This window comes from Pseudopodoces humilis, chromosome 2 (genome assembly GCF_049639895.1).
Source record: "Pseudopodoces humilis isolate 2021_Gansu_Grassland_sample_001 chromosome 2, ASM4963989v1, whole genome shotgun sequence".
Classification (NCBI taxonomy): Eukaryota; Metazoa; Chordata; class Aves; order Passeriformes; family Paridae; genus Pseudopodoces; species Pseudopodoces humilis.
Window position 1 is genome coordinate 71,445,329 of NC_142201.1, and position 22,053 is coordinate 71,467,381.

Below are 22,053 nucleotides of genomic sequence, written 5' to 3' on the forward strand. Positions count from 1 at the left end.
AGGAAGTCTTGGCTGTAGTGACCATGAGATGGTGAAGTTGAGGATCTGAGAAGAGGAGCAAGACAAAAACTGGGATTACAGCCCTAAACTTCAGGAGGGACAGCTTTGGTCTGTTGGGCCAAAATCTACTTGGAAGAATCCCATGCTATGCGATACACTCCTTCCGTGAAGATGGGTCTAGGAGAGCTCAGGACGGATCTATCTTCACTTGCAGTAATGTATATATTATCATAAACCTTCATATTAAGATTGCCAGGGAAAAAACACATTCTTGTTTATGTTTTGAATTTGCAGCAGACAGCATCTAGTCAGGAGGTAGGAATTCACTGTTGTGCAGCTGTAGCTTTCAGACTTCCTTATTCAGCAGTTCCTAATGCTGGTGACTACCCATCAGACTCCACACTTGTTATTGGGAAGGCTTGATGCTGCTCCCTGTGACAGCATCTCCAGATGATCTTACAGAAAGTAGCTTGCTTGTTGCTGAGTGGTTGCTAATCTAATTCTGCAAGCTAGTTTAAATATCTGGCTTTCATCTTATACTGCTTGTGTAGGATGTTTACTTATTTTAGGACCATACCACTGTGTTGCAGCCTTTGCTTCAGGCCATATGTTGTTTATTTTGCCTTCCAGTACTAATAAATTGCTCAGCAGCAATTATCATTAATAGTATAAAGAAAAGGTATTTTGTAAGATAATGTTTTGGGGAGTGTTTTTCTAGAAGTTAGAAAGGAGTTGCTACCTTGGCATATTTGAGGCTGGATGGGAAGAACCTAGGGAGATGCCAGTATTTAAATACAGGAAAATGAAATTGTGCATTTAGATGAGTTGGATGTATGTGGGAGCACAGATGGTGGATGGCATAGTGAGAAAGGCCTATACAAAAACACAGAGACACTGGATTTAAACAGGTAAAACTCACTGGCTTTCTATGTACTGGTGTTTCAGGGGTTGTGTCATGTCAGTTTCTTAATTAGGGGCAACTAGACCTCAATCATCATGTGACGTATCAGTTAGCTAGGGAGGGAGTCTAGCATGTGTTTATCTTTGTGTAGGTCTTTAAGAGTTCATAAACTGGTTCAAGTAGCTGCTGCATGTTCTGTGAACACGTATTTGAATAGTGTAATCCCTATTACATCTAAGCCTTTGATTCCATACAATACTTCCAGGAGATGGGTTTTAAAAATTAACAGCTGTCATGTTCTGATCAGGCTCTTAAGAGATGTCTAATTAAGTTTAAATTGGAAGCCAGATTTGTAGCAACCTTGCTTAGGTGACCAGGTTTTGAAATAAAGGTTTACTGTTCACTGCAAATGAGAAGCATGATCTTCCCTAAGAAAAGGGCACAGAAATATACAGTGTCACTTAAAATGCATAGTGGTGCGTGCTAACCTTTTTGCACTGGTTCTTTGAGAGAAACTGTGGTAGCTTTAAAGCCATATCTTATCTGCTCTCTGTTTGATCTTCTCTTTCTCATGGCAAATAGAATAGCTTCAGACCTCTCCAGGCTCTATAACTGACAGCAAGTGAGGTTCCTGTTCAATGGATTGTTTAGAGCTTAATTTTCCCCCTGTTCTTCAGGGAGTTGGTGTCTCTGAGAAAATAATTGCATTCTTGAGAACAGAAACTTTATTGCAGTGGTCCAACTACCTGAATACAATTGTGACACTATACAAGAAACTCCAAGCAAATGGCCCATTCAGAAACCTTACGTAACCATGGCAGGTTTGAGTTTCCAGCAGATTTGAGTTTGCCTTTTTGATTATCATCTGATGTGAGAGCAGGCTTAGAGTTTCAAGTTCACAAACCTATTCAGAGCAGCTCCTTTATTAGCTTGAACAGTATCTGCAGAGTTCTCGTCATCTTTGGCTTCACTAAAAGACACTATTTAAACTTAACCAACAAGCAGGGATTCTGAACTATGAGCAGAGTATCATTTTGTTTTGATAAAGCTGCCTAATACTTTGGGCTCTATCTGGAGTTCTTAAATGACCCTGTTTATCTCTTTTGGATCATGGAACTTTTAGTACTGTTCCATGCAACTTATTTTTTAAGACTTCAAATTACTTTTAACCCATTTTTTGGTTTAAAAACTCTGGCCCTGGGCATTCTTGACACAGACTCTGTCTGAAGCAGCAGACGTTAAATGTAATTTTTGGATTATGTCAAATGTGTAGCCTTTTCCCCTAACCTTGCCATGTGTAATTGAGCATAACAGAAAGGACAGAATGAAGTATTGACAGGTGAGAGAAGGTTAGAGTTGGAAAAGAGTTCTTTTCTGTGTGTTTCGAGGGCAAAGGCTGAGGTTTTGCAAAATTTGGATCCTGTTTGGATTTTTTTAAACTCTTCCAAAAACCCTTGAAAACAGGCTGGCCTTCTTCCTCCATTTTCTTCTTGTAGGCTGAAGACTTTTCTGTTGCTTGTGGGATCCACTGTGGTTGTTATTCCATATCCTTCTCCTCCCAGACTAGTGGATCTTTGCATGCTCTCCTTCAGGCATCTCCTGGAGATAACTTTGGAAGTCTAGTGACTGTGGGTTGTGGCTCTTGGCTCACACATGAGGTTTGCCACAGTATTGTAGAGCTGAATGCACTCAGTAGCTTTGGGAGAAGTTTTGGTAGCATTCATTCTACTTCAGATGGCCTTCAGAAGTCTTTCTCAGTGACCCTCACACTTAAAATGCTTAAGTATCTTTATTAATTTCAACACTAGGAATTATTTACAGAGCTGTACCTTGGAATCTCCTGCCATAGTTCTGGAGAAAGTAATTTTGTCTTCTTTTGAGACACACCTGTTCATTTCCATCTTGTCTGAGAGAGAATATTGACTTCTATCATGTGAGATTCTCTTAAAAAAATAGTAGAGACCAGGTCTTATTCCTCTGTATTGCATTATCTCCCTGTGTGAGTTAAAGTCTCTATTTTAGACAAAGCAAAATATTTTCTTTTGCACTAAATCTCCTGTAGGATGTGGTGGTCCATCTTCTGCTGTACATAAACTCTTGGGTTTTCCATTTCTTTAACTGTGGTAAAGTTGTAGTGACTCACTGGTATATCTAGGCTGATTAAAATAGATGGTTTGTGCTGAATTCCTAGGTGTCAATCTAGGATGGGATCTGTGAAGTGTGAGACGTATGGATAGATACTATTGAACTACATGACTTCTAATACTGTTTTTTGGTTTTATTCCAGGAATGTACTCCAGAGAACCTGGAACTGAAAAAGAAGATTTTCGGTCAGTTGGATCTTATTGTGGGTGACAATGTTATCTTGAGCAGCTCGACCTCTTGTCTCTTACCCAGCAAATTGTTCACTGGCCTTAAACGTGTTAAGCAGTGCATTGTGTCACATCCTGTAAGTATGATGGCATGTATCCTTTTTGTGTAAACTGCATCCCAAACTCCTTCCTGCAGACTGAAAGACTCAGAATGGTGTTTGGGGCTCTTGTGTGCCATTGTTAGGCCAAACTTTTCCAAAAAGCTGTAGTTTGGTTATTCTGTGGGCGGCAGCACTAATCTACGAAATTGAGAGGATGTAGCATGTTGCATACTGTTGGCTCAAGATATGTTCTATGTGAGCTGTTGTGCTCATATTTTGTGTTTCTCAATCTACTAGCTTTCAAAATGTAGGAATTCTATGTTTTAAGTGCAAACTCGTAACATTGCTACTTTCTTCTTGTGTCATTGTTAGTCTTTTCTAGGATCCTTTTTTATCTTCTGTTGGGTAACAGGAAGAATCCAAACACTGAGCTGCATGTGCTTGTCAGGCTACATTGATAAAAGATGGAAAATTTAGACACCAGTTTCTTCAGACGTGTGATGCAGAAGCAGTATTCCTTAATTCCTGAAAGATTATATATGATTATATGGAGCTAATGGGACTTGGAGCTGAATTTGCATGCTTCTTGATCGACTGGGACAGGGCAGTGATGCAAAAATGGAGTGACTAAAGGTTGCAGCAGAACCTCAAAATGGTCAAAGGCACTTGCGAGCTTCTGTAGATGTTTGTTTGGAGCTGCCAGACAGCAGTTTACCACATCTCTCCTCAGCATGGAGGAGCATTTTATCTTGATCATCACTGGGATTCTTACTGCTTCTGTATTCCACTATTCAAGAAGCTAATGAATTTAAGCCAGTGTTAGTCTGGTGGTCAGCTGATCAGTTAAGAGGACTGTTGTCATGAAGAAAGGTGCTGCCCTGGTCTCTGCAGTTTGGTAACTACATGATGTCTCTCCAGAGCATCCCTCAGAGTGTAAAGTAAATGTCAATTCTCTGGGCATGCTCAAGAGTACAAAAATACAGCACTGCTTTTCTGTAGTGTCTCTACAGCTACCTGCAGCCCAGTGCTGTAGTGTCAAAGCATTTGGTCAGTGCCTTTCTGACTCCACTACTGCCATTGTGCCTTGGGGTGCCTGGGTGGCAAGGGAAACAAAAGGCTTGGTTTGGTTTGTTTTGTATAATAAGTTTTCAATCCCTTTTAATTATTAAAAAAGTAAAATTTCAAAATATCTATCTGTGCCTAGATCTAGCCTTTCTCCAGTCTAAAATTCAATAGTTCCTTATCTCTTATTTCCAGGGTTGTAATTTTCTCTAATGCAAGAGAAGAGATAATGCCTCTTTAACATTTCTATATTAAGTAACTATACAATTTCTTTTTTTTTTTTTTAACCAGTTTATGGCTGCCTGACTGTTTGTAAGTCTTTGATTTTACTGTATTCTTTCTTACTGTTTTCCAAAGTTGGTCTGTACCAGTTGACTTTATTTAGTCTGAACTGCAGTCTTCGTAGGAGCCACTCCTGAAACGAGGTTTTATCAGATCTGGAAGGGTAGTTAGCCTCTGCATAAACATTTTCTACATTTCTGTTGTAAGGATATGTATTTTGTCGAAGCAAATGCTCTGTAGTACCTTAAAATGTCTTATTGTTCCCAAATGGCTTTGCAGTCCAAATGAGACTGTTTTCTTAGTGATCTCAGCTGTACTGAGTGTACCAAAGAAGCTGTAAACCAGTGTACTCTTCCAGGGGCCTTTCTGCATCTGCATCAGGAAACATGCTTGCTTTGTAGTAGTCGTTGGCTTTGGGTGTTTTCTTTTGTTTTGTTTTATTTTTGACAAAGATCTTGAACAAAATGGTAGGATTTGGTGGCTGCAGGAAGAAAACAGCTCTGCAAGACACTGAAAACAAGTGTGGAATTTGATATACCAGGAAAATTAAAAGCTAAAGTTGTAGAGCCTCTGGCACGCATGAGGGTGTTGAGCTTAAATGAAATGAAGTGCCCAAAGGGCAGAAGCAGCTCATCCCTTTGCTTAGCATGGTTCAGTAATTAAAAAAAAATAAAATAAAAATCCCACAGCACAGCTGTATGATAGAAATGCACACAATACTTATGTTATGATACAAAACAGGTACAGCTGTTCTCTGAAAGCAGTTCCAGGCAGTGGGTCAGTAGAGGTGTGGTTCTCATGTCCTGTATATGCCTGCTAGGTCACACAACTAGAAATACAGGGCTAGAGGAGACTGTGCCATTGAGTGAAGTCCCCTGTTGTACAGGAAACCCTGCAATCAACTTGAAAACTGCATTAAACTCTCTCAGATTTATTTCTTTAATTCTACTACTTCTGTTAGAAATTGTTTGTGTCTTCTAATTTTTGTTCCAATCTTACTACTGGTCCATTAAAATTAATATTTATGTTTGTTGACAGCTTTTGTGTAACTTAATTATTTTCAGTGTTTTCTTTGTCATCTCCTTTCTTAGCTGTCACTTTGTTAACTAAGGTGACCTTCTGTTCCCTGAAATACTTCTCATTTTTAGAAACTTTCCCCCATTCCCTATTTCATCTATGTTCTTCCACTTTCAGTTTTTACCAATATCTGCTATCTCACTTCTGAAAAATTGTCTTCCTGTGTCTCCTGAGTGTGCTCCTGAACACACCCATACGCTCCCTGTGCCAAGTTCATGAAATGGAATACTTCAGTAAGATCACTGTCAACACTAATCTTCAAAGAAATTTTTAATAGCCTTAGTCTCTCTCCACAATTAACTTGTCCTCTTTCTAATTGGAACCTGTGATATACTTAAGGGTTAGAAAAGCCTCAGAGAATGTCTTGATGCTTGTAGTGTTTTGGGTCTTGCTCAATCACCTGGCAGCACTGGATGGTGTCCATCCACCACACCACAGCAGTGGTGGTGGCGCTGCCAAAGATACAGATGTGAGAGAGGCCATGTTGGGACACAAGGCCCTCTAAAAGGAATGAAGTGTGTTACATCAGTAGTTACAGCAGATGTCAGACCCTGCAGGAAAGGGAACTGTGTAAATACTGAAAAGAAAGAACATGCATGGAGGAAAGGTTGCTTGCATGTTCCTGTGACTAAATCCTGTACTTGCATTTACAGGAGCACAGTTAAGAGTAGCTGGCTATAACGGAGCATCATGAAAGAATCAGTACTTAATTTCCATCCTCTAAATGTCAGTGTTATTCCTGGTAGTAATATTTTATATGTTAGCTCCTTCTATTGCCTGGAACTAGATGGAGAGCTAAATTTAACACCTTTTAGAGTACAGCTGAAGGACTGCTACTTTGGAAAGAGCATGCATGCAGCGTTACTGTCTGTTACACTATGACCTGAAGAACTTTTAGCTGTTTTCAGGATGTTCTTTAGGATTTATTTTTTTTTTACTTCAAAAATACATAACACAAAGGTCTTGACTTGATGAGAAACTGCATTTGGGAAGAGTCAGGGAGAGGTAATTTATTTTTTTCTATACACAGTGTTTGAAGGTAACCTGTTCTGCAACATTTTCAAAGTATGTTTTATGTGATCTGTTACTGTATTTAGCATGTATGTACAGGCTGGGGCCAGTAGCTGTTTATCTGTTAAGTGTTGCATCTTACAGGTAGTGTTTTGCAATACTTTTGTTATAAAGTTCCTGACTGTCTAAAAGGAAATGCGTTGCTTAATTTCTAAAGACAGGTGGTGACCATATATCTTACAACAACAAGCAGCCTGAATATTGAGCAAACAGTTCCTCAAGTCAGAATAAAGTCTTCTAGTACTGTTTGAGTGCTGTCATCTCTGGTGTAGCCCCATTAATTTTGCTGGGGTTAAACAGAGTTTGATTTAGTGCAAGTTTAATTATTTATTTTATCTTTGATTAATGCACCAGCTTTTATTGGATTGGTGGAGTCTTTCAGGGTCTGAATGTCAGGCTTGCTGTGTTCACTGGAAATTATCCAAGCTAGTGCCAGCTATAAAGATGCTTTATATTAACTTGTTCTGTTGGTGACTAATGATCTTCTTTTGTGTTTCTTCTTGAGGTAAATCCACCTTACTTTGTGCCATTGGTTGAAATTGTTCCTCATCCAGAAACAGATCCTTCTACGACAGAGAGAACATATGCCCTGATGAAGAAGATTGGTCAGTCTCCTGTCAAACTAAACAGAGAAATCGAGGGGTTTGTTCTGAATCGACTACAGTATGCAGTGATAAGTGAAGCTTGGAGACTTGTGGGTGTATGTATACCCTTTTTTTCAGTATTTGGTCAGTAGATGTGATAAATGAGATTGTATATTTAAGCATCCTTTAAATTTGTGTCATCTTTGTTCAGCTGTCCCTTATGAACATAAAATGTATATTTAAATGTAAATTAACCCCAGTTAGAAGTGATGTCGGTTATAAAAAGCAAAGACTGACAAAAACAAGGTGATCTGCAATGGTAAAAATCATTCTTTATCCTGCTTTCTTTTTTCAGAATACTGTTATTTTAAGGGCAATCAAAATAATAATTTTAAAAGCACAGGAATCAAAATACCAGTTTTTCTTTTTGTAGGCTTCTCATCATTTCCTGTTTGGTTTTTTGTCGTGTTCTTGGCCTACTGTACAATGGTCATGAAAATATTCTAAATGGTTTTCTCTTTGGCCTTTCAGGAGCTGCACTTGTAGGTTTAACTGCTACTTGATACTTGTAGGTAAAGACAGATTTCTCCTCCTCCTGCCCATTCAGACTTCTAGCTGAGAATCATTTGTTTGTGTGCCTTCAGTTTTTCCCACAGTTAGCTGCTCTGTGCTGAAAAGTGTGATCTTTCATCAGCAGGAGCTATGAGTCTGTTGCTATTCTCTTGAGAAGAGTTTCAACTGAGATTTAATAGGACCTTTTTTTTGTGGACTGTTTTGATTTTTCAAGCTGTTTAAAACAACCATGCACACAAATACAGGTAAAAGATCTTAAAACTAAAGTAATATTACTGTAAACAAAGCAACTCTTTTTCCAAAGAAGTATTTAAATGTAGTTGCTGAACTGATTTTGCTTACCTGTAGCTGGCTTTCTCTAGCAACATAATACAACAATATAAAGGAGGTGGTGAATAACAGTAAGTAAAATAGTGTTGTGAGGAAGGAACTGATCTACTACTGGAGATGTTTATTTAAATTTTTAAAATGGCTTCTGTTGTTAAACCTTTAATACAAAGTCTCAAGTTTATGATAGGCAAAACACCTTCAGAAAGCTATAGTCGTGTTGGAAAACATAGGATAGAAAAGACAATAACATACAATCACAGAATAGTTTGGGTTGGAAGGGACATCTGAAGATCATCTAGTCCCACCCCCCTACTACAGTAGGTTGCACCAGGATCATGTCTAGCTTATTTCAATAAAGAAACTAGTGGAAGTTTCTCTGGTAGAGCTACTAATGTCCTGTTAAAGTCATTGGTGGTAGGACAGACATGCAGTACAGCTGTACGTACAACATTTATCTTGAAAACTTTATAATAAGTAGGCTGAGTAGTTTGCAGAATATGTTTTAGTTCCCACATTTATCTGGGAAACTGACAACCTGCCAGTCTTTCTCTTTTCTTTAGCAGTTGTGTGTTGGGATGGATGAGACATGGGTGAGTAATCGTGATGGGAGAAAGGCTCTGGTACAGACCATGGAAGTAAAGATGCCGCTGTGTAGAAAGAAATGTGGTAAAGATACCTGCTTGCTGAATGTTTTGTGGGGCTCACTGACTTCTGCCGTGTGGATCCAAGAGTAGGACACACTTTTAACACAGCCAGAAATCTGAGATAAGGCTCTGCCAGCACATTGGGTGCAGGCTCAAGACTCCACATGGTGCTCAAATTGCACGTGGCACGGATGCCAGAACACAGAGAGAAGCATAATTCAGGGCAAAGAGATTAAAGTAGCAATGAGAAACCTGAGTATTCGCATAAGTTTGTCTTTGCCAAATGTGCTGGGGTCCCCAGCTGCCCACACAGGGAGGCTGGGATTTTACAGCTGGGCACAAAACGAGTACTGTGAATGCCGGACTAGACTGAATGTGGAAGTGGGAAGTGTGGTGGTAAAGTGGTAAAAAATAAATAGGCTTGCAAATTCAGATCAAATTTGTAGGAAGGCAGGAGAAAGAAAACTCATTTGGAGATGTACAGTTTAATGCTGAGAACTTTTGCTTATGTGGATAATTAGGAAAATAGATTACAGAATGCAGAAGTTTGACTTTACAAGAACTTAGAAGCAAAGACCATTTATGTAGTTCGAGCAAGTGCTTCTCTTTGAGGCAAGAGTGCTACGATGAGATGTTTGATTTTGGGTCTGAGTTAGTCTTTTTGTGACAAGATGTTTATTCAAAGATTGCTTTGACTTGCAAGTCACAAGCATTTGGGCAATGCAGGTGTTTGTGGCAGGAAATTTTTGTATCAGTTATCTCTGTCTCCTTGTGCTTCACATTTATTCCATGATAAAGCAGATACTGGGAGCACTCCTGTCTGTCTCGTTAAGATCATGTGTCTGAGAACTTTCTGTAGGACCTCATAGCCTATCTGAGACTGGCATTCATGTAGGTTTCTTACTTATGTATTCAGTTGTTACAGCTCTGGTAGAAATGTTTCAAAGCTGATAATGATGAGAGAAAAGTACCGTGAGATGTTGAGGCTGAAGATCCTTATTCATCTCTTATCAACCCTAAATTTTTATATTACCAATTTAGAATCATTAGAATAAACATTAGCCAGTAACAGGAAAAAAACCTCAAACTGCTTACTCTGTTATTCTCTGCTACCATTTATTTACTCTCTTACATCTCTATTGACAGTGGTTACTGGTGTGTCTGATTTAGTTCATAACTCTTGGAGCAGAAGCTTACTGCCTTTATTTGCCTGAGAAGCACACTATGCACTGTAGACATCATTACTTCTGTACTTTTACTGGTACCAATACATTTTAGAGTAGTTTAGGATTATGTTGCAAAGGGTATTAATTAAATAGCTTGATTTTATCTTGTTCTGAAAGTAAAATTTTTGTTAACATAATCCAGAAAATAACAACCAAACAGTTTCACCAACACTTCAGTTCAGAAGGCTCAAGTCTTACTCCGAGTAGCTATGATTGTCATTTAACTGTGGATCACTGAGTGAAATCTTACCTTTTTGAAATATTTTCCTAAGCATCACCTAGAATTTGCAAGGAGTTCATAAAATACAGCAGCAGAGATAGCAAGCGGAGCATGACAGTTTTTTAACCTTGATATAATTTAGGAGTTTCAGCTGCATTTAGGAACATATTGAAACTATTACAGAATAGTTTGTATAAGTACTGTACTTACCTCTGTAAAAGATTTTAATACTGTCTTAATGTGTTTTTTTTCTTTAAAAGTGGATTTTCTTTTATGTTAAAGTCATTGTAAAACATGAGAAGAATGGGCAGCTCTTTAATTTTTATTAATCTTTTGGAAAATAAAGTCATGGTTTGGCTGTGTCCATTTTAGCTTGTTTTTGCGGCAGTCAGGTGCATTGGCTTCAGTCATTAATTTATGCACCGTTCCCTTCTCAAGTGACTAGGTTAGCAGACTTTAAATGCTAGCAAGACTTTTAAAGTCCAAATTCCTTACTATTAATTATATTACAGTGTTATTCAGAGGACTTTTCCAAAAGATTGAGGATAAGGTATAGGATTAAGCATTTAGTTACAGTGCCCCATAAAAGGGGGAATATCATAAAAAGAGATTTTAAAGGCACAGGAAGAAAAATAGTGTTGATACTAGGTGTTTCTTACAGGGTGAGGTGAGTGAGGGTGCCATGGAAGAAGGAAGATAAAGGCCAGCAAAGCAAGAATATGTGAAGTGTGTAGGACAACAAGTTTCTTAAACATTATGAAATGAAAAGATGTGGAGGGATATAGGAGAAAAGTCATATGCTCAAAATCACAGGACTGGAAAAAGATCTCATCAGGGTGTGGAGGGAAGGGACTTGATTGAAGTGATAGTGAAGAGGAGGGTGTAACAAGTACTGCTGAGACAGAATGCATATATTAATGGCAATCAGGGAAAAAAAAAAAAGAATACTGGATTTGGGAAATCCAGAGGATGAAGTGGCAGATTTGGAAACAGAAGGTATGTGGTCCAGGAGGCAGTAAAGTCCAAAATAACTCTGTAATAGACTGGAATGAATAGGAGAACATGACGAATTGGTGGAATCAGAAAAAATAAGATTGTGATGTTTTTTGGCCATTACATTTGGTATGATTATAAACCAAGTCTGTGACAGAAGTTGCGACGTGGGTGTGACTCAGAGATGGAAAGAAAGACTGCTGATTAAAACCAAGCAGGTTAGGTCAGGGTGTAGTGCTGGAGACTGCAGAACCACCACAGATTTCTGGAAAGGTGAAAAGGGTTCCTGCATAGGGGGAAGCCCTAATAAAGTACCAAAGGCTCATTAGGATAATGCTGTGATATCACTGGAGTTTAAAATTTCTAGGAAAATGAAATTGTGATATATAAATGTTGTCATAAGAAATGTGGAGGATTCTGAGATAGTCTAGATTTTGAAATTTGACTGGCCATTGGGATCACTGAGGATTTTGGTGGAGTTTATTTAAAATCTTAATTCTGTAGTTGTCAGAGCTTCTAGTGAACTCTTAACATACTTCCTCTTCCCTCTGACAAGTGCTGGAGGCAGAGGCTTACCAGAAGGGTAATCCAAGATGAAAAATCCCCTTGGGAAGATTCACACCTACACTTCATGAAACCGGATAGGAACTCTTTCTTGTTTAGTTCATAGCATAAACACCAATCCTTGTGGAAGACACCTTGCAGACCTTGCAGCGTGGTGAATCATCCCACCAACTTATGATCTCCTTATCATAAATGGGAGTAGGGTTATTCCCTAGGGTAGGAAGGTATAACTTGTTTATCATTTTTGTGTTTTTAATTTATGAAGAGAAGAAGTAAAAAGCTTTTCTTCAGGAGGGTCTTTTTGACAGGGAGAAGCTGAGCTCATTTGTTACCGCTGAAGATGAATAGATCACACGGACACAGGTCGAGGTGTGGTGAAAAGAAGAGAGAGTTTATTTTTCCCCCCAGGATTTATAGGCTCCTGACCACGACCAGGGATTGGATGGTCAGGATAACACTTTCTCACTGCACTGGCCATGAGAGATGCCCATCACAAGACGTGTAACAGAAAGAATGTACACATACCTATGTTTACGGTTACTGTCCTGTGAAAGTCCTTAGAAAACTATGTTAGCAAGCTCCGAAGCTGAGTTTTCAGGGCGACACTCCGTTTAGAACACTGTATACCTCAGCTGAAGGGATCTGTCATGGTTTCCTTCTGGTAGCAACAATTTTTGCCTTTTAGCATCTGTAAACATCAAATTGCAGCTATAGTCAAAAGGCCAAGAGCACAGCATTCATCTCATGATTCTGAGGGCACCTGGTCTTCAAATATCAGTATAATAGCTGAGGACTATGATATCCAAAGAAAGTAAGCTATTAATTTGGAAATTAATTTGCAATGATTCTGAAGTGCTTCAAGAGCCTGTTAACTCTTCTAACATTGTTTACAGGTTTCAGCTGCTGCTGTGGTTCAAATGCTTGTCTGGACTTTGTGGTTAGTCTTTTGTCCACAAATCCATGTCAAGCAGGGGGGCAGGGGGGAGCCACTCATCAAGCACAGCTTTACCAGCACAACTCATTGTTTGGATGAAGCACTCCCAACAGAGGAACACTTTTGTTGACTTTGCTGATGTTGTTCAGAGAAGTTGTGTTGCCATGTCAGGGGAAAAATCTTTCACAGAACGTATGGTGCCTGTGTTAGTTGCTCTCATGCTGGTCTGCAATCTGAATTCTGTCTGAATTTCTGTCTTTTTGTGTAGTCCTGTCTTTATGCAGACTTTTCTGTCTGCCTCTAGGAGTTACTTTAACATGTCTATGCTTTACCTTTAATTTGAGGAAAATAATGCTTTCTTATCCCTGCCATTGTATGGCTAATTGTTAGGAGAACTGTGCGTTCCATGTATGGTACACAGATCTTGGTTATTCTATCAGTGTTTCCTTTTCAGTGTAGAGTTCTGCAACAGGGATTCAGACAGGCTTGGTTTTGATAGGAACAAAGCCTACTAACAGGTTGAGTCTTGAGGTTGTCTTATAAAAGTCTCAGTTTAAGCCTGAGATGATGAAACTCAATGTCTGTGGCTAGCTGTAGAAGTTATGTTGATTGGTGTCTTTTAAGTTTCTTTTAAAGTAGCAATGGATGATGTAAATGATGAACACAGGAAGACACTGTGGGTGAGATTCAGCTCATTTAAGATGGGATATAGAAAATGAAGACAGTGATATCTAAGCTTCTTATTCATCTTTTAATCAGTGAGGAGAATTAGGCCCTTTTAGGACACAACTCATCTTACGTACTCTAGATGCCTTCTTTAGGATGCTGATTTACTTTTTCTCCCTGGTGATTATAAAGAGAGTCTAGATGTCTAGCTCAGATGTCAATGTCTACTACAGATCAGAAGAGCTGTCCTGTGTGCCCGTAACTCTAGCCCACGGCTGCACAATACAAAGGGACATTCAGACAGGGCCCTGCAAGAGAGAAGTTTAACAGAAAATTAAGGGTTTTATGAAAGCAGATGAGTATATGAGTGTGAGTATTCTGAAGCTTAAAGGTGCATGGTAAGGAAAAGGCACTGAGTAGGCTGAGCTCCTCAGAGTGGGGTGAAAAGAAAAATTAGAAGCAGTTCAGCATCTCTTCCACCTTCATACCCAGAAGGAAATGTTTTCATGTCTCTGGGAATAAAGAGGACAAGTTCTTGGAACCAAGCTTTATCTGATGAAAGTGGTTAGAACAAGTCTTCATTAATTCATATCTTTCTAGTAGGTGGAAAACAACCTCATGTAATAAATAGTATTCTTCTCAAGTAAATCTGTTCAGGTAAAGAGCTATAAATCCTTTTTTACAAGCCTTTCTGTGCTTGCCCCAACTCGATGGAGGCATTGACTTTCTTGTAAGTGCTACATGTGGGTGGAATACCAATGCTCAACTTTTAACATGAGAAATGCTTGTTTTGCTTGCTCCATATTCTGACAGCTGTAGAGATGTGGGTCTGGCAAAGATCTTGAGAACCCTGGGCAGGTTGAGGCTGGGTAGGTTGAATTTTTGGTGAGTTTTGTGTGAGGGAGTGGCAACTGCATTGCCTATGTGTTAGGCCTCAGCCTTTTTGCAGGTGGTCTCAGGAGCAGTGCCCACTGGTGCACCACCATTCTGCTAATTGGGATTCTGCCCAAAAATTCAGAACTAAGAGAAGATGAAGGTGGATGTAGCATTTAGCCAAAACTCCTGTATTTAAAAGGGTTGGTATAGCACTTGGATTTGATATAAACTGTTCTGGCCATGTGCTATTAAGAGTGTCATGCTTGCTTTCCGATTCTCAGTTTCTGGGACTATGAAATACAGTCCTAGAGATACGCATGACTGCTTGTGCTGAACCATAGGAAGGCTTGCATAATAGATGGACATTTCTGGCAAACAGTTGTGTTTTTCTCTTTGCAATTTCAACTGTTATTTCTAGCCTTAGTTTTTATTACTTCCCTAATTCTTTAATTATATACAAAAAAATGTGAAATTCTGCATTAAAAGCAAACATTCACCAGTCTTCCTTCCTGTTGTACTTTTGCTGCTTAGGAAGGAGTAATATCTCCTACTGATCTAGACCTTGTGATGTCTGATGGATTGGGAATGCGATACGCATTTATTGGACCTCTGGAAACCATGCATCTTAATGCAGAAGGTAGGTAGTGTAAAATGTTGTGAATATGAAGGGAAAGCTTGCTTTGCACAAAACTCTGGAAAATGTTATGTAACAAACCAGGTTAGGATTTCTGCAACTATGACTTGTCTCTTTTTTTAATGTAACGGTAAGGAAAATGTATTTAAAACGTGAGGTCAATGGAAGGAAAGGGATATTGATTATCCTGTTACAAATGATCACATGAAAGATGACAAGCTATCAAAACTCCACCCATGTAATAATTTTTTTCCAAGGTTCATCCCATCATACTTTGATAAGATTGCTGTAGCCATAGTTCAAAACTGAGTGTCAGGTGAAAAAACTGTTGAAAAAGTTTAGCTGATAATCCAGTCTCAACAGAAAATCACTTTCCATAGATGAGTACCCCCTGCTGCTGAATTTGTAGCAAAGCTACAATGTAAACATCCCTGGAGATGCTATGCTTTGAGCTTATATCCTGAGTGAAACAAAATTCCTTTTGTCAGCAAAATCCTGTGCATACAAAGCTGACTTGACAAAGCAGTCAAGTAACAGTTTGACATCTGTCTTGCGTAATTAATACAGATTTTTAGATGTTTTTGGAATAGTATATGTGAATCCCAAGTAAATAAAAAGTGAATTGTGTAAAATGAAGTAAAACTTATGGATCAGCATCACAAAGGTTTGAGCAAAGACTTTAAGAAAACACAAAAACTTCAAATAGTTAAGATCAACTACATGCTAGCCCTTTATATTATGGGCTGTGTCTTCATTTTGCTTTTGTATGGTCCCTGACATGGTAGGCTCCTGCTCTGCTGCTGGATCTTTTAGGCAATGCTGCAATACACTTGTGCACTGAGCTACTTCCACAACAGTACCTTGTTGGTTCAGTAATTTGGATTACGAGAAGTATTGTCTCACTCCTGCACTTGCAGATACATTGTCTCTGAATCAGAGTCAGTTTAATTCAAAATTGCTGATGTCAGGACATGTGATGGCTTATGTTCATAGTTCCATGCCAGTGCCAACATCTCTTTGGTTGCCCAGTGTTGCTTCATATAACATGGAATAATATGGACCTTCTCTTCATTGCCAAGGATTTGCTTGACTAACCTGATCTCCTTCTAAAGCAAGATGATCTGCTTAGTGGATGAGGAAAAAGATATTGTCTACCTGGATTTCAGTTAAGCCTTTGGAACGTTGTCCGCAGCATTCTCCTAGAGAAACTGGCTGCTCACTGGGTAAAAGACTGTCTGGATGGCTGGGCCCAGAGAGTGGTGAGGAATGGAATTACATTCAGCTGGGGGCTGATCACAAGTGATGTCCCCCAGGGTTCAGTGTTGGGCCCAATCCTGTTTAATATCTTCATTGATGATCTGGATGAAGGGATCAAGTGTGCCCTTAGTAAATTTGCGGATGACACCAAGTTGGGTGGGAGTGTTGATTTGCTGGAGGGCAGGAGGGCCCTGCAGAGGGATCTGGACATGCTGGATTGATGGGTCAAGACCAATTGTATGAGGTTCAACAAGACCAAGTGCCAGGTCCTGCCCTGGGGTCACAACAACCCCGGGCAGTGTCACAGGCCGGGGGCAGTGACTGGAAAGCTGCCTGGTGGAAAAGGACCTGGGAGTGCTGGTGACAGCAGCTGAACGTGATCCAGGGTGTGCCCAGGTGGCCAAGAAGGCCGATGGCACCCTGGCCTGGATCAGCAGTGGTGTGGCCAGCAGGAGCAGGGCAGTGACCGTCCCCCTGGACTCGGCACTGCTGAGGCCACACCTCAAATGCTGTGCTCAGTTCTGGGCCCCTCAGTGCAAGAAAGACATTGAGGGGCTGGAGCGTGTCCAGAGAAGGGCAGCGGAGCTGGGGAAGGCTCTGGGGCACAAGTGCTGTGAGGAGCAGCTGAGGGAGCTGGGGGTGTTTAGCCTGGAGAAAAGGAGCCTCAGGGGGGACCTCATCACTCTCTGGAACTGCCTGAAAGGAGGGTGCAGCCAGGTGGGGTCAGCCTCTTCTTAGAGGTAACAAGTGATAGGACAAGACGGCCTTAAGTTGCACCAGGGGAGGTTTAGATTGAATATTAGGGAAAAATTCTTCATGGAAGGGGTTGTTAAGCATTGGAACATTTTGCCTAGGGAAGTGGTTATGTCACTATCCCTAGAGATATTGAAAAGACCTGTAGATGTGACAGTTAGGGACATAGTTTGGTGATGAACTTGGCAGTGCTGGGTTAACAGTTAGATTTGATCTTAGAAGTCTTTTCCAACCTAAACAACTTTATGATTCTATGACAGCCATCTCTGATGCTTTGTACTAATACTGTGGGTTTTTTGTTAGTGGAAGGAAGTGGAGGTAGATACAAGAAACTGCCTCTATCCTTTTAATTAGCCTAACAGCTTCACCAGCTTCACAGCAGCTGCCTTTTTGTACAGCTGTAAGATATTAGTTGCCCATAGTCATAAACTCTTTTTTAATCAGTGAGGATGGATGAAGGAAACACGTGAGAGAAAATAGTGTTATTTGTGGGAGAGTCTTTGTTTTGTTTTATTTTGTTTTGTTTTGGTGATGTGACATTGTTTGGATTTGAATAAATTTATTCCAATTATTTTTTCTGAGATCAGTGTTTCTTCTTTCCCTGTGGGATATATACATCAAGATCTTCCCATCAACTTCCTATGGGCTAATGTCACTTTTTGCCTCTGTTAGTTCTTACATCCTTTCCTCCATATTCATAAATGATCCTATCAAACCTATTATCTAGGCCACTTTAGGTTACCATTTAATCAGTGCATGAATATTAGGAATGCTGACTATATGGCAGTGAGCCAACAGCCTTGAACATGGAATAAAATGACAGTCAAGTCATTAGAAGAAGCAGAGATGACAACAGTTTGAGGACTGAATTGCAAGAGACAGGAAGGAAACTGCTTTGGGGAGGAAAAAAGCATACCCAAATTGCACAATAACATAAAGTTGATTGTTGATTTCAGCAAATAAAATGAATGTTGATATCTGTTTCAGATTTTGAGTTTTTCCTCTTATGATTTCACATACCAGCATCACAACAAATGCTGTTAAGTCTTTTACAAGGAAGATCAGTAGACTTCACTACAGTCACTTTGCCTGTTTACTATTGTGAGATTATGTTAGCAGACACAACATCCCACCTGTACGTGTACTGGGCAGTATGTGAGTATAGTGAAGATGGTCCAGCCTCAGTGAGGTTGTACCTCCTAATCTCTTGTTTCTTGAGAAATCTAGTTTCCTCTCTTTTTTAAAGCCCTGGCAAGCAAGCATCTGTAGAAGCAGAGGCTGGGCTATCATATCCTGTGTTTTAAAGTTTGCAGCAAAAGTTCTTCATATGTATTTCACAGTTGGCTTAGATCAGTTATTTTATTAGTAGGTTATTTAGTGACCTATAATTAGAATTTGATCTAAACTGCCAGTATTAGCGGAAGAACTGGATGGGGGGAAGTTGAAGGATCTTTGTCTGTCACTCACTGAGGTATATATACAAGTGTCTATAGGAGTTAGGTTGAAATTAGGGCTGATGTACTTTATGATCCCCATAAAGTACAAATATCCAGTAAGCTAGAAATGAGTCTTCATGATCAAAATTGTGTTTCTCTTACAGAAACTAGGAATACTTGCTCATCTTAGAAGCACCTGCTAGGTGAATTGGTTTTGGATTATAGGAGCAGAATGATTGTGCTGTGTGAAAAGCACAAAATATGAAAAGGAAAGAGTGGAGAATCATAAGTCAAAGGGAGGAAATTTTACTTGTTTTGTTGAGCAAGACATAGCCAAATGTGGTTTCTAAGAATTACTCTAAACAGATATGCTGGCTGGTTCAAGAGTAGAGATTATTTCCATTGCTATGGCCACTACTTCAGTGCTGCTGTACAGGGAGCAAACCAAGCTTTAACCCAGTTCAGGAGCTTTTGTACTGCAAGCTGGTCAGCAGGTGTGAGAACCTCTAAGGTAGTAACATCTAAGAAAAGGAAGATTGCCTTCTTTTCTGTCCAGTCTTTGTCTTATGTTTTAGGATAATAAAGTACCTCTACCCAATTCAGGATACTTGTAAGAGGGTGCTACTGAGATGAGGTATCACAGTAGTATATAATCATACAAACCCTTTCACTTTTCATAAACCTACCATATATTTCATACATGTTTACATGCATTCAATTCCCTTCCCAATAGGCTGAAAAAGCAGTTTACAGCCCTTCTAGAACTGCTGTTTGCCTCTGTGGAGCTGCAGGGCTTTTCTGTATGAAAGCGTTTATATGCAGTAAGTCAAGATGTGAATTTTTCAGGATACTGGCTGCTATGCACCAGTTTCTTTCTATGATCTCTTAGGTGTAAAGTAGTTCCCTCTGCTTTCTGAAAGGAACACATGGCTTTGCACAGGAATTCTTTATGCTTTATTCCTCAAGTCATTATAGATGGTTCCCAAAGAACACATCCCATTGCATTAATGAAAGAATGTGTATGATCACCAAGATTGAGGAGTTCATCCCAAGTTTGAAATTGATCTAACAAAACAAGCAGTTCATAATGACACAGTTTAATTCCTTAATCCAGTTTACAGCAAGTCTGCAGAAATACTTACTTGTTGCTGTTGAGATGGTAACACTGGCACAACGAGAATAAAACTTTCTTTGGTGCTACCACTGTTTCACTGTAGTTCCAAGTATTTGTGTGACTAGAGCCATAAGTGAATTCATATGGCACTTAATGTAGTGTACAAAACATGCAGTGAATTCACACCCTAACTCAGAGCATGCATCTTTGTTGAGACACACCCTTGATGAAGACAGGATTACATTTAGAAAGTTGCCCTTGGAGCTGTAATGTCTAGAAATGTAATCCCTCTATCATTAAAAAAGTTTGACATTTGTTTCTCTGAATATAATCAAACCATGTCAGATTCGTCCATGACATTCCCTTTCTTCTGTTAAAATATGCCTTTTTTTCTGTTGCCATCCATACTTATCTTTCACTACAGTCTCTTCTTAGATTTTGTGTGCTAAAGTCAACCCCACCCCAGTCTTTTCAAGTTGTTGATGCTATTGCGTCAGAGGCTTGACCATCGTGTCTCCTCTCTTTGAGTCATTACAGTATCTTAATATGCTGCTCATCAGGTTGAAAGACATCAGGTTAATACTCAGTATGGTATTTTGGCATGTTCCCTGTCCATTCCAGTGACACTTGCTCCTGACTCTCATTCTCTCTCACAAATGTCTCAGTGCCTTGCCAGGCTGGTTTACCAAGTTTGCTTGCTTGTATCCCTCAGCCCTCATGCCAGTTGTCTTTCTTGTGAAGAGACACAAGAAGCTGATACTTTAAGATGCTTACAAACTATAATGCATTAATATACGCTTTATACTGTTGTGCTTTCACTTCTCTGTTCCTGCTACTACACTCATTGTCCTCTTCATGAACTTCACTTGTGTCTTCTCTCATGGCAGTGAAGCATTTTATGCCTGTTTCCAAGCTAAATATCTGTCCTGAGTTCCTTTTCCTTTATCAATACTGTGTTCATCATGGTGATGCAACTAGAGGCATTGCAGCAGTAACCATGTTTGCGCCACACCAGTGCAAGTTTTCAGGTAAGGATCTGCAAACCTTAAGTGTGTTTATTAGAACAAATTCTTGTGGGACAGTTCATTAGCCATTTTGGAAACTGCCTGGACTCTCATCAAAACTATATAAGTAGCAGCTTATTCCATTATTGGAGCCTTGTGTGTCCTGGATACATATGGGCAGCTGAAGAGCCTTGAATCAATGCCTTTGTCTAGCTTGTGGTAACATTTTCTTGTAACTAGACTGTAGAAGTCAGAAATGCTGAAAGAGTTTGGGATTTTCAAGGAAGATAGAATATTCCCCTTTTCAACTCTATAATCCTGCATATACTGCCCCCTTAGAACTTTTTGTAACTCATTCCTTTTCTTTCACTCTGTGCCATAGCTGTGACTAAGTGGTGGAAGGAAGATTCAGGAAACTCCTACCTTCCCTGGACATGTCGCTGTTTTGTGCTCATAGTTCTTAGTTGGCTGCTGCAACATCTGCCTCCTCCCATGGCCTCTTTCCTCCAACATTGACAGAGTGAGTGTGTGCAAGAAAGGTGAAGCTTTAGACAGGGAGCCAGCAAACCACACAGACAAGAGGAAGCTATCATCCTCTTCCTCCCTTGCAGATGTATCTTGTGTCATTCTTGTTCTCCAGTTGGAGATAGTGAGGCACAGCATGGACACAGCAGTGACACACAGAGATGGTTGTTTTTATCAACCCCATTTACCATCTAGTTGTTTTTCCATCTCCCAGGTGCTCTTGTCTGTTTCACACTGTTTGCCAGTGCTAATTCTTCAGGTTTAAGCTGCTCCCTGGGTAGTATCAACAAGGATTAAAGAGATTCTATCATATTTGTTTTCCTTCTTGTCCCTGTGCTCCAGCCAAGGGTGCTTCTCATCTATCTTTGCAATAGCCCTGATCCTTGAACCAAAGGACTCCTAAGTCTAAAGGCCTGGAGTCAAATATTTGCTATGAGTTAGCAGCTGAAAAGCAAAGTGAATTTTTCAGCAATATTCCCCATTGCTCAAGTGCCAGCTTCAAGAAGGCATTCAATCACTTGATTCTGATTACTGGAATCAAGTTAAAATTGCATTTCACACTGGGAGAACTGTCTTGAGTTATTAATTTTGAACTATTGATTTTTTTTAATCCTTGAGTGAGATTGTGTGTGTATTCTAACTTTTGGTCTGTTGACTTCACTTGAGACTTGAAAGATTTTTCAGTGCCCACTCCCTGCTTGGCATGCAACATATGTGCCTGCATGTAACCATGTCAGCCACTGTTGAGATCAGCTGTATTAATGTTACTGCTCTTTTCTAGACCCCTAAATTTTTTTTTCACTTTTTCCTGTTTTGCTGACATTTCGTAAGGCTTCTTTTCATTCATACATTACACGCAGTGGGTGAATTGTGTTGCCCAGCCTGCATTTGGCAGGTCTCTGCTGCATTGATGA

General features: G+C 39.7%; 1 protein-coding gene across 1 annotated transcript in view; it reads left to right on the plus strand.

Moving 5' to 3' along the window:
• The window catches only part of CRYL1 (crystallin lambda 1), a 50,731-nt gene that overhangs the window by 19,520 nt on the left and 9,158 nt on the right, over window positions 1-22,053 (plus strand). Inside the window, exons 4-6 of the mRNA XM_005516252.3 lie at window positions 3,189-3,350; window positions 7,312-7,506; window positions 14,948-15,053. Of these exons, the coding sequence (XP_005516309.2) occupies window positions 3,189-3,350; window positions 7,312-7,506; window positions 14,948-15,053 (463 nt within the window). The remainder of the gene's footprint in view (window positions 1-3,188; window positions 3,351-7,311; window positions 7,507-14,947; window positions 15,054-22,053) is intronic.